This window comes from Heptranchias perlo, chromosome 13, assembly GCF_035084215.1.
Source record: "Heptranchias perlo isolate sHepPer1 chromosome 13, sHepPer1.hap1, whole genome shotgun sequence".
NCBI classification, from domain to species: Eukaryota; Metazoa; Chordata; class Chondrichthyes; order Hexanchiformes; family Hexanchidae; genus Heptranchias; species Heptranchias perlo.
In genome coordinates, this window is record NC_090337.1 from 18,351,518 (window position 1) to 18,364,764 (window position 13,247).

The 13,247-nt window shown below is 41.3% G+C and overlaps 1 protein-coding gene across 1 annotated transcript in view; it reads left to right on the forward strand.

Annotated features, from left to right (window-relative positions):
• Positions 1-7,853: 7,853 nt before the first annotated feature.
• Positions 7,854-13,247, forward strand: part of rasa2 (RAS p21 protein activator 2) — a 132,354-nt gene continuing 126,960 nt past the window's right edge. Inside the window, exon 1 of the mRNA XM_067995075.1 lies at positions 7,854-7,974. Within this exon, the coding sequence (XP_067851176.1) occupies positions 7,920-7,974 (55 nt within the window). The 5' untranslated portion in view covers positions 7,854-7,919. The remainder of the gene's footprint in view (positions 7,975-13,247) is intronic.

Below are 13,247 nucleotides of genomic sequence, written 5' to 3' on the forward strand. Positions count from 1 at the left end.
CCTCTTTTAGTTTACCAAGATTAATAAGATGACATCAGGTAATCTGACCTGTCAAAGCTTTTATGGATGTTACAGCTTCTATTTTAATACACCTTTGCAAATAATTTAACATCTTATTGTCGATAATTCTGAGCTCCAAAATTCTTCCATCAAGGAAGGCTCTTATCTGATTGTCTTTGATTATCGGGTTCTTTTTAAGGTCAAAAAATTTTACTCAGGGGCCAGGTTTCAATGAATTCTTTAACAATCAGTCGTTGCTTTTTTCCTTAGCACCTTTTCATCCCCTATCTTTGCAGGTGATTCTCCAAGAGTCAACAAGGGTAGGCCTGGTCATCAAAATATTTGTAGTGAAGCTAATTCTATAATTGTGGATTGGTAACAGCACCTTTCCTACACTGTAGAAGATTTTTGTCTGCCATCTTAAAAATCCATGAGTAGGGATTAAGGCCACAAATTATGAACCATTTCATTCACTCATAGCATGTCCCCAACATGATCCAGCCAAATTGGTGCAACCATATTAATGATTGCCAGCTGTTCATTGTTGCAGAAAGGCGGCCTGTTTATATTCCTACCTACATTGCTTCAAAATCAACCTAATACCACATCCACTTCCTCATATTACAAAAATTTTTGAGGTGGTAAGTGTAAAAAATAACTTTTTTCCTCATTCATTTCCTCTGTTTACCGCAGGAATAAGCCCATGTTGTCAGCAGAAAGAATCATGGGACTGAGCCTCTTTAAGAATTCCTAACGTTAGTGATGTCATGATGCCAGGATGGCACCGAATGTTACTCTCTTTTCCTGGACTATATCAATCATAGAAATCATACAGGACAGAAGGAGGCCATTCAGCCCATCGAGCCTGTGTCGGCTCTCTGCAAAAGCAATCCAGCTAGTCCCACTCCCCTGCCCCTTTCACTGTAACCCTGCAATTTTTTTCCCTTCAAGTACTTATCCAATTCCCTTTTGAAAGCCATGATCGAATCTGCCTCCACCACCCCCTCAGGCAGTGCATTCAAGATCATAACCACTCACTGCGTAAAAAAGCTTTTCCTCATGTCACCTTTGGTTCTTTTGCCAATCACCTTAAATCTCTGTCCTCTGGGTCTTGACCCTTCCGCCAATGGGAACAGTTTCTCGCTATCTACTCTGTCTAGACCCCTCATGATTTTGTATCTAAATCTCTATCAAATCTCCTCTCAACCTTCTCTGCTCTAAGGAGAATAACCCCAACAAGGATTTTGACTTGGGACACTTTGTAGTTATTTTTTATTATTTGTTGCAGCAAGGCATTCCCTTTTGGTTATTCCAGTGGTTAATGAATTCTTATTTCTGATTACTTGTTTTGGTATTGGTCATGTTTATTTTTGTTTAAATCTCTTTTTTCTTTTGCTTTCAATATTTCCTTTTACATGAACTGGATTGTCAACAGGTTCCATGCACTGCACAAAACCTGTGTAGGACTTTTCTATTGTTAATGATCATTACTGGTACCGCAGCGTCTGGTTATCCAAACATAATGTGGAGTCTTGTCAGCTTTGTTTTTGGTTTTCACGTTGCATAAATAAATAATAATACTTTCATTTATAAAATGCATCAACATGCCTAAACATGGCAATGCACTTCAAGCAGTGAATTACCTTTGAAATGCAGTGACTGTTCTTCTGTAGGTAAACATGGCAGCCATTCTACACCAATAATATCCCACACAAGTAATGAGATGAATGACCAGTTGCTCTGTTTTTGGTAGTGGTTGAAAGAGAAATGTTGCCTCTTCTTCAAATGGGATCTTCAATGTCGATCAGGGAGCCAGGATCTCATAAGAAATAGGAGCAGGAGTAGGCCATACGGCCCCTCGCGTCTGCTCCACCATTCAATTAAATCATGGCTGATCTTCGACCTCATCTCCACTTTCCTGTCCGATCCCCACATCCCTTGATTCCCTTAGAGTCCAAAATTCTATTGATCTCAGTCTTGAATATACTCAAAGACTGAGCATCCAAATATTCACGACCCTCTGAGTGAAGAAATTCCTCCTCATCTCAGTCCTAAATGTCCGACCCCTTATCCTGAGACAATGTCCCCTTGTTCTAGACTTTCCAGCCAGGGGAAACATCCTCTCAGCATCCACCCTGTCAAGCCCTCTTAGAATTTTACATGTTTCAATGAGATCACCTCTCACTCTTCTAAACTCCAGAGAACATAGGCCCATTCTACTCAATCTTTCCTCATTGAACAACCCTCTCATCCTGGGAATCAATCTCATGAACCCTCGTTGCACCGCCTCTAAGGCAAGTATATCCTTCCTTAGGTAAGGAGACCAAAACTGTACACAGTACTCCAGGTGTGGTCTCACCAAAGCCCTGAACAATTGCAGCAAGACTTCCTTACTCTTGTACACCAACCCCCTTGAAATAAAGGCCAACATACCATTTGTCTTCCTAATTGCTTGCTGTACCTGCATGTTAACTTTCTGTGTTTTGTGTACAAGGACACCCAAATCCATTTGAACACCAACATTAAATAGTTTCTCACCATTTAACAAATATTCTGTTTCTCTATTCTTCCTACCAAAGTGAATAACCTCACATTATACTCCATCTGCCACCTTCTTGCCCACTCACTTAACCTGTCTATATCCCTTTGCAGACTCTTAGCGTCCTCCTCATGGCTTACTTTCCCACCTAGCTTTGCATTATCAGCAAACATGGATAAATTACAACTGGTCCCTTCATCTAAGTCATTGATATATACTGTAAATAGCTGAGGCCCAAGTACCGATCCCCACGGCACCTCACTAGTTACAACCTGAAAATGACCCATTTATTCCTACTCTTTGATTTCTGTCCACTAACTAATCCTCAATCCATGCTAATATATTACCCATGAGCCCTAATCTTGTGTAACAACCTCTTGTGTGGCACCTTATCGAATGCCTTTTGAAAATCCAAATATACTACATCGTCTGGTTCCCCCTTATCTACCCTGCTAGTTACACCCTCAAAAAACTCTATAATAGATTTGTCAAACACTATTTCCCCTTCATAAAACCGTGTTGACTGTGCCTAATCATATTATGATTTTTTTTTAAGTGCCCTGTTACTACATCCTTAATAATAGATTCTAGCATTTCTCCTACTACTGATGTCAGGCTAACTGGCCTATAGTTCCTTGTTTTCTCTCTCCATCCTTTTTTGAATAGCGGGTCTCGGTTCAATATTTTATTCAAAGAACAGCATCTCTGACAATGCAACATTCCTTCAATACTGCACTGGATTGTCATCCTAGATTATAATCTCAAACCCCGATATGGAGCTTGTACCCACACTTTCTGACCCAAAGGCAAGAGTGCTATCAACGAAATAAAGCTGGAACATGCAGGGAACACGGCCAGAGGACTTGGGTGTACAGGACACAATTTCAAAATGTGCAGCTGACACAATACTTGGAAGTGTAGTAAACAGTGAGGCGGACTGTAATAGACTTCAAGAGGACATAAATAGGCTGGTGGAATGAGCGGACACATGGCAGATGAAATTTAATGCAGAGAAGTGTGAAGTGATACAGTTTGGCAGGAAGAACGAGGAAAGGCAATATAAACTAAATGGTACAATTCTAAAGGGGGTGCAGGAACAGAGCGACCTGGCGGTATATGTGCACAAATCTTTGAAGGTGGCAGGACAGGCTGAGAAAGTCATTAAAAAAGCATACAGGATCCTGGGCTTTATAAATTGAGTCATAGAGTACAAAAGCAAGGAAGTTATGTTGAACCTTTCATAAAGCATTGGTTTGGCCACTGCTGGAGTATTGTGTTCAATTCTGGGCACCGCACTTTAGGAAGGATGTGAAGGCCTTAGGGAGGGTGCAGAAAAGATTTACCAGGATGGTTCCAGGGATGAGGGTCTTCAGTTACGTGGATAGACTGGAGAAGCTGGGGTTGTTCTCCTTAGAGCAGAGAAGGCTGAGAGGAGATTTGATAGAGGTGTACAAAATCATGACTGGTCTCGACAGAGTTGATAGAGACTCTTCCCATTGGTGGAAGGGTCAAGAACCACCAGACACAGATTTTTAAGGTGATTGGCAAAAGAGCCAGAGGCGGCATGAGGAAAAACTTTTTTACGCAGTGAGTAGTTATGATCTGGAATGCATTGCCTGAAAGGGTGGTGGATGCAGATTCAATTGTGGCTTTCAAAAAGGAACTGGATAAATATTTGGAAAAAACATTTCAGGGCTACGGGGAAAGAGGGGGGTAATGGGATTAACTGGATTGCTCTTACAAAGATCCGGCGCAGGCTCGATGGGCTTCCTTCTGTGCTGTAATAATTCTATGATAAGGGAATTCGCCAAGATCCAAATGCTTGATTGCCCCTGATCCCCCTCAAAATCATTCTCCTGCTATGTCAATAGTCCCTACACAAAGCTGCACACGCTGGTGCTATTGGTTTGTTCTTTGTCTTGACTGGTAACAGTTGGCCCTGATTATTCTCTTGTACTTTTCTTGCAGTGGACCCGTAAACTCATTTGGTGTCGAAGTGCTGAGAAATAGTCTTCAGCACCAGCCAGTGCTGAGAGAAAATCAACTGGCAAGAAGAAAAAAATCTGCTCATGTTGATCAGTAGTGTGGGAAAGTACACCAGTTCCAAATTGCAGTTATTTAAATATTCCTCCTCAATAATGCAACCAAACAAAAATGCTTCTTTTCAGTTGAGTCCTTTGTCCTTGATTCAGAAAATAATTGGTCTTCTCGCTATAGCCTTGGTGCAGTTCTAGCAATGGCCTGTGCAAAAGCATTACCTCCATGTTATAGTTATGTATACGCACATTCTTTATGCTTTCTCAATTATTTACTCACCTGTCTCAACATTCAAAGTGACAGCTCTACTATTACATCAAGGTTTCTTTCGAAGTTTCCCTATGATAATTCTATTCCCTTCATTGTATATCTATATCACTTATTGTTTTTGCACAATACTGAATACTTCACTTTAGTGTTAGATTTCACTTGCCAGTTGAATGCTTGACTGCATTACTATCTAAATCCTTCTACAAATTGTTAACTGCATTCTTTATCCTTGCTGCTCTCCATATTTTAGCCTTGTCCGCAAATTCAATTTTTAATTAATTGTTGGGATGTGGGTGTCACTGGCAAGGCTGGCATTTATTGCTCATCCCTTGTTGCCCTGAGAAACTGATGGTGGGCCTTCTTCTTGAACTGCTATTTTGTTAACCTTTGTAGTGGTTTGATACAACTGAATGGCTTGCGAGGCCACTTCAGAGTTAAGAGTTAACCACGTTGCTGTGGGCCTGGTGTCACATATTGACGAGACTGGGCAAGGATGGCAGGTTTCTTTCCCCAAAGGACATTAGTGAACCAGTTGGGTTTTTACAATACAATAGATTCATGGTCACTTTTACTGACACCAGCTTTTTAAAAAAACTGAACTCAAATTTAATTTCTGCATCCAGCTCATTTATGTAGATAATAAACAACAGGGATGCAAGGACTGAACACTGCAGTACTCCACTCAACACCTTCCCTCAGTCTGACATTACACCTCTCATGATTACTTTCTCTTTCCTATATTTTTTTATCCAAATTCTTATTCAGTCCTATGCTCCACCCTGGATTCCCATGGTTTTTAATTTTATTAGTAGTCTCTCACATGGAACTTTGTGGAAGGCTTTCTGAAAGTACTAATAAATTACATCAAAGCATGTTCCACCATCTTCATTATTTATAATGTCTTCAAAAAAGTTGAGAAAACTTGTTAGGATTTTCCTCTTTCAGATTCATATAAAAACCTTCACTTTCTTGTAAACCAAAATTCCTTACATGGAAAACTTCACTCTTGTTAGCAGTGGCTTAAATTAGAAGAGTCAATAGGCTTCATGTATGGGTAGTTGTTCAGCCAATATAATATGGCATAATATGCTGGCTATTCTTAAAGTCTCAGCCAAAATTCATTCCAAAGTTGGTTTAAAAATATTCTTTATAGCAAGATATTACCAGTTCCTCATTTTCTCAACCCCTCATAAATCCAAAGTGGAATATTTCATGATGTGGATGCCACCAGAGTTCTGTTGTACTTCTAAGGCAGAAACAAATTTACTCAGAAGACGAGAAAGCTCTTTTCGTTTTTTAGGACACGTATTCTTCGATCAGTCTCCAAACAAAAGCTGAAAAAAAGTTTATTGAACGTACCCTGCATTATTACCAGCTCAGAAGTAAAATGAAAAATCGTTCCACAGACATATAACTATATTTTGGGCTAAATATACAAAAGTTTATCTTGCCAACATCTGCAGGCTGTCACTCAGAAACTCTTACTGTTTGGATTTATCAAAGAGAGACAATTTACAATTTGGTAGAACTGTTTTGACTTTTTTTTGTCTCAGCTTAAGGGCCATCTCATTCTACGTACTATTGTCAGATTCCTAAGGTATGCAGAGACTCGAAATGGGGAAAATCGAAAAATAGTCTGCTTGTTGGGTCTTTCTCATTCCGCAATTGAAGCATCTTTAACACACGGGATGCCTTCCACCCAATCCCTATGTTCTTCTCCCGGGTATCAGATTATAAGTAGTTCTGTTATAATTACTGTTTACCTTGTTTCATCCTAATTGTTTTGTACATGCCGTAGCAAAAAAAAACCAGAAGCGATACCTTTTGAACGGTGAGAAAGAAGAAATGTGATCCTTATATGTTTGAATCACAAACACCAAAAAGTCTTGAAGGGACTATGTTATTTTGATCTCCCTGTTGATTTAGTCCTATAGTATGTTCATTAGAAGAATGAGGATATCTTAACAAAGTAGGCAATCTTCTTTTGTATACTTTACTGGAGGTGCTTTTATTCAATTTTAATTAATTGTTTTGTGCCCTTTCTCCCTCCTTTCCTGAAGGTAGACCGATGCTAGTGTACCCTTCCACGGGTGCTGAAGATTTGCACACACACACACACACACTTCCAGCCGTGGTCACTACATAGAAATAGGTTATTTTCGATTGCAAATTTAAAAGTTCTCCAAACTGAATTTTTATGTATAATATATTAAAAATCTTCTCCACACACGTTGTGTCCACAAAATCTTCCTGCCATGTTTTTGTCACACTTGTGTGTTAACCCATTCATTGTAAATGCTTATGTTCATATTTATAATTGAAACGGCTTCTGTCGACATCAAGCTGTAATTACCAGTGATTACCAGTGGTGCTGCTGTAGCCCCTCAGTTTTCCAGCTCAGACCGTACTGCGGAGAAACTGCTATGCTTCACACACTGCATCCCAAAGTGCCAGTTTTGCTATTTAACTACGACAACTTGCATTTTAAACAGCGCCCTTAAAGTTTGCTATTTAACTCTAAATAGTAATATACAATTAAAAGAATATAAAATAACGACAGAAATTATGGCTTTAAAACGGGACTGAATTCTATCTATGCATCTTCGCCTCCTTATTCCATGCCCACTAACCCATTTCACCTGAAGATCAATCACACTTGGTCTTGGCTCTGTATTCAATGGGAGATTAATTTATTAGAGAGGCGTTACATAAACACAGGAGACAGAGGGTTACCTGCACACACACACACACACACACAAAAAAAATACCACATTTGCATGCAGCAGAATTGCGCTGAACTGCCTTTTGACTAGATTCAATCTTTCATGGGTGGTAGTTTACTGGGAAACGATGACGTCGCTGCCCGCTTTGTTACTGGAGCTCCTCCCACTCTCTTTCCCCGCTGGCTGACGGGGTGCGCGTGCCCGACCGCAGCGCGCGCTGCTCCAATGGGAGAGCGAGACGTGACGCGCCGCCCAGGGTCCAACCGCCCCTCCCCCCACCCCTTTCCGAGTGCCCATCAACGGATGTGAGGAATACAAGATGTACAGTAGACAAACGCTGGAAGGGAGTCATGGCGGAAGAAGATAAAGTCGTTCGCATCTTACAGAGCCTGAGGGGCAAAATCTGTGAGTGGCTTTTTTTCCCTTCTACTTGTTTGTGTTGTCTCTTCTACCTCTCTCCTCTCCTCTCCTGGCCTGGTCCGGCCCGCGGGGCTTGACGCCAGCGCCGGGGATCCTAAGTTGAGGCACCGGGTGGGGGAGAGAGAAATGGACGGCAACTCCGAAGCTGCGCTACGTGTTCTTATCTCATCGACCGTCTCCCCTCCCTCCTTTTGCCGGTGAGCAGTGTGTAAGGTGGCCGGGGCGCTGCGCTGCAAACTCCTCTCGCACTCAGGGAATGTTCTTTTCCCTTCCTTCTCTCCTTTTCTAATGGTTGATATACTTGCATCGGAGGCGGTTCAGGGAAGGTTCACTAGGTTGATTCCGGGTATGGAAGGGTTGTCTTCTGAGGAAAGATTGAACAGGTTGGGCCTATACTCACTGGAGTTTAAAAGAATGAGAGGAGATCTTATTGAAACATACAAGATTCTGAGGGGGCTTGACAGGGTAAATGCTGAGAGGATGTTTCCCTTCATAGGGGAATCTAGAACTAGGGCATAGTCTCAGAATAAGGGGTTGCCCACTTAAGATGGAGATGAGGAGAAATTTCTTCTCTGAGGGTTGTGAACCTTTGGAATTTTTTGCCCCAAACAGCGGTGGCGGCTGAGTCATTGAATATATTCAAGGCTGAGTTAGACAATTTTTTTGATCATCAAGGGAGTCAAAGGATATGGGGAACAGGCGGGAAAGTGGAGTTAAGGTCAGAATCAGATCAGCCATGATCTCATTGAATGACAGAGCAGGCTCGAAGGGCTAAATGCCCACTCCTGCTCCTATCTCTTATGTTGATGTTGTACCAGTGCACGGTCCTGGTACAAGCTGCTGCTGGTACTGCTCCTTGGGCTTTGGGAATTTTCTTATGTGTTGACCACTGTACTTCTGAAACTTATTACACGTTCCCCAATGTGAGAAAAGGAGTCTCCTGGCATCCTCAGTGAACTTGCGACAGTAAAATTGTTTGTGTGAAAGGAAGGAAAAGTTCTAGCATATCTACCGATTTGGCCATTTTTGATTAGGTTTGACACCTTTTGCTTTTACTAAATGAGAACATATGAAACCCTACCTGTGTCTTATCAGGGTAGTAACTCCATAGGGAATTAGAAGTGGTGCAATGTGTACTTATTGAAAAATGGTTCATATTTTCTAATAAAATTGCAGTTAAAATTTGGGTGCAATATATAATTTTTTTCCCTATATTTTGCCATGTTGTGCATAAATAACTGGGCATTAAGTTCAGCCAGTGGAAATAAAAGTGCAGTATAGAAAGCATTTATCTTTTGTGATAAATATAATTTTAGAAACCAGATTTTGTGATTATGAAAAACTTAACAGCTCCTTGACTGCATTTGTGTCCAAATTAGAGAGTTGTTAACCCATTGGGAAGTAAAATGACAGGATTACTGTGAGCAGTGCATATTATATTGCAGTGATCTGGGAACTCTGCTTAAGCTGATTGTAAATCTTTATACCACCCATTGAGGTTTACAGTAGCTCAATCATGTCTGATTCTTCCAGTCAAATTGATCCAGCATTTTCACTTGCTAGTCTATATGTTCCAGTGCCCATCCCTCACTCACGCCACTCTCTTTATTTCCTGGCTATCCTGAAAATAAGCCAGAGTTTGTGTGGGTAGTGTGAAGCTAACTTTTTAGTTCTACTGCAGAACCATTTTAAACTTCATGCTAACGTCTGAAGATTAAGTACGGTGTTGCTCTAACTGGTGGATTCTACTTGTACCTCAACGTGTGAAAGGACTTCGAGTTCACTCACACTTTTGACATGCTTGTGAGTTTGTTGCAGTCTACCTCTGGTTTTACTGACCTACTCAATTGAATTGCATCATTATAGCTCAGCGGCTATTCCATATTTTTTTCACTTTTAAAAACTGTTTTATTGCAAAATGGGTCAGGAAACATTTATGAAAAGAAAAGACTTGCATTTATATAGCACATTTCACAACCCCAGGATGTCCCAAAGCTCTTTACTACCAATTAAGTAATTTTTGAAGTGTCGTCGCTGTGTAATGTCGGAAACACAGCAGCCAATTTGCGCACAGCAAGGTCCCACAAACAACAATGAGATAATGACCAGATAATTTTTTTTTAGTGATGTTGGTTGAGGAATAAATATTGGCCAGGATGCTCTTCATCGAAGTACTGCCATGGGATCTTTTACATCCACCTGAAAGGGTAGACGGGGCCCTGGTATAACGTCTCATCGGATAGACGGCACCTCCGACAGAGCAGCACTTCCTCAGTACTGCACCTGAAGTGTCAGCCTAGATTATGGGCTCAAGTCTCGAGAGTGGGACTTGAACCCAAGACCCTCTGACTCAAGGCAAGAGTGCAACCACTGAGCCACAGTTGGCGCCTATAAAATCCTTTATTTAATATCCCTGCAGAAGAATCATCTCTGAATGAAATCGCTGGTGGAATGTACTAATATTTATTCAGAATGGTGACTATTAAAATAAATATTCCACTGTGTTGCTTATGAACTGTGAATTCCTCAGCACTAATAGCATGGATAGTTAATAAGTACTTGAATTAGTATCTATTGGGTGTGCTGAGGTAGTTCTTGTTGGACAAGGATGGGTGCTTTATTTGGAGCTCTTGTTTGATGTATGATCTAGGTGGACACAAGGTATTGGGCTTGCTGCTAGATGGAGATTTTGGGCTTCTGTGGTTTATTAGGCTTTTATTGCAAAGACAGCTTTTTACTGTGCAGTGTTTTAAATTAATAAAGGAGTACTGTCTTCATACAAAAGCTTATTTTTCACCCTACATGTGAATATGCAAATCGTATCACTGTGTTTTTGGGTATGATTGGTGCACAGCTCTTCAAACAAAAAAAATAGCTTGCCAAATACTCTTCAATGGGGATAGTGCCCCTTTAAAGCTGCAACTGCAAAATACTTACCAAAAATTATTTTTCAACTGAGTGTTGTGGGGAAAAGTTGTTAGAGATGACTGAATTCCTCAACTTTACCAATAGCACTGACACAGCCTGGATTTAAGGCTGCAGAACCAATTAAAGTAAAGCAGCCCCAGCAGCTAACATCCATCACTGAGCCACATTGAATTCCAATGCTCCACTGATACAGAAGTTAGCTGTTTTTACGTTGCTCTTGAGAGGAGTTTTTGTGCTGCCTGTTCCTGACGTTTACATTGTGATTGCTGCTGGGTGCCTGTGACTTGTATGTTGGGACCTGGCAGTGTTGGCATCCTTCAAGGAGTCAGAGAGAGTGCAGATGGGGAGAGAGATGAAGCGTAAGTTAGAGAAGTTAGCTCCAGGGAAGTGTATAGATGAGGGAAATAGCAAAAATTGCGAATGAAGCAATTTGGATGATTGGGGCAGAGCGACTAACATGCACCTCTGTGGGCATGGTGAAAGATGTCTAAGTTGAGGTAGAGGGAGGCAATAAGCCTCCTTATTGGGGGAAAGAGCCTGGGGCACAAGAGAGAGAGGAGTTTTGGGGAGGAATGATGAATGGGGCAAGAGAGAAAAAGATGGGAGGGCTGAGAGGAATTTGTTGGGTTGGATTGTGTTTGAGAGATTAGTAGTGGAGAAGGGGCCCATGTGGAAACAGGAAAATGATTAAGAGGCAGAAGAGTTGGGGTCCAAGATGGTATCCATTTTATGCTTGTGGTGGAGATGAGTAACAGAAGTTTAAAATATTAGGCAGCAGTATCTTCCAACTGACATTGGCAGCAAGGAAAATCACTGGAGGATTTCGGTGGCAGTCTAACATGAACTCTGCAGTTCTTGAACCAGAAAACTGAGGTGAGTGCAGGCCTGGTGTTCTCTGCTCCTCGGTGTAAGCCTGCTAGCTCCTGCAGGCTGCAGTGTTTGTACTGTCAGCTGTTTATTTTTATCTGCTTTCAGGTGTTGGTTCCTTGGGAGTTTGGGGAAGGAATTCCTTTGCAGGACAGCGGATAGGTTCTGTTTGAGTTCAGAGTTCTTGTTGAAGGTGAGCTCGCTCCTCTGCTATTTTGAAGCAGGTTCTGAGGGTGCCGATCCTGCTTGTCAGCTTGAGCTGCAAGTTCAACTGCTGTCTGCTTACTTTTCTCATTCCCTGGATTGTTGCTCTGCTTGTGTAATGTTTCCACTATCAGTGACTGCTTTCCTCAGTACCACCTCTGAAGTCTGTGTCTCTGAGGGGGAAAGGGGCCTGGGCATATTGTAAAGGACTGTACAAGCTCTTAACATACTATTATGATGTGTTGAATTTTGCTGATATCATGGAAACACAATTGTATTTTAATACATTTGTTTATCCCTGTACTTTGCATACTGTGATGCAAGTAAAGTATGTCTTGAGTTCATATACATTTTACATGTAGTAGAGGCCTTCCATTTCTGTTTTTGCAATGGTTGTCTGGAGCACATATTTGACTGTCAACCTCCTTTTCACCGTCTTGCTATCTCGTCCCCTTCCTTCCATGAACACATTGTGCTTTGTCCCTGATATACAGTAGGCACAGATGGGTACAAAGTTTTTGGGACTTTGGTCATGAGAGCAAGACCAAGATTATGGTTTGAGATATTGAGATTACGTGAAAGCCACTATATACAAAAATTGTATATTAGGTTCATAGTATTAGCAACTGAGACTGTATGGAAGGAATTTTGACCTGAGGTTGCTTGATTTATAGCCCTTAACCTTCCCTGAATCGTAGCAGTAACTTTTGTGCCCTGAAGCGAGAGAGAGGGGTGTTTCCAAACTTACCAGACCAAAAAAAAATCCTCTGATATATGAGACCAAGAGGGTACCTGATAGCATAATTTTATAAAGGTATAAAAAACCTGAGTTTGATAGACTCATTGGGTAAATACACATTGTGATACTGAGCCAGACACAGTAGAAGGTCCCAGGTCTGTGCTCAGTTAACTGGGTGCACAACAGTGGCCTCAATATAACAGATTTAAGGAAGGGGGGGGTGGGGAAAAGAGAGAAAATCAGCCAGGATTGTTGGTCCTGATAGCTCTCCACTGAACTATAGGTAAGTATGAGTGTTGGGTGAGGACAAATCAGTCTTGACTTCTTTCTTCTCTTCCTCCATGGTTGAATAGTTTGACAACACTTATTGTATAGGCTGACATGAAGAATGATCACTTGGGCTAGTTGCAGATGGTTGCTGGCACCCAAAAGGGTTACAGGAGAAAAGGAGAGACATATTTGGAGGGAGGGTCAATCCTTGCTAAACTGATTAATATTTACCTTGCCAGGGCTAGGTTTC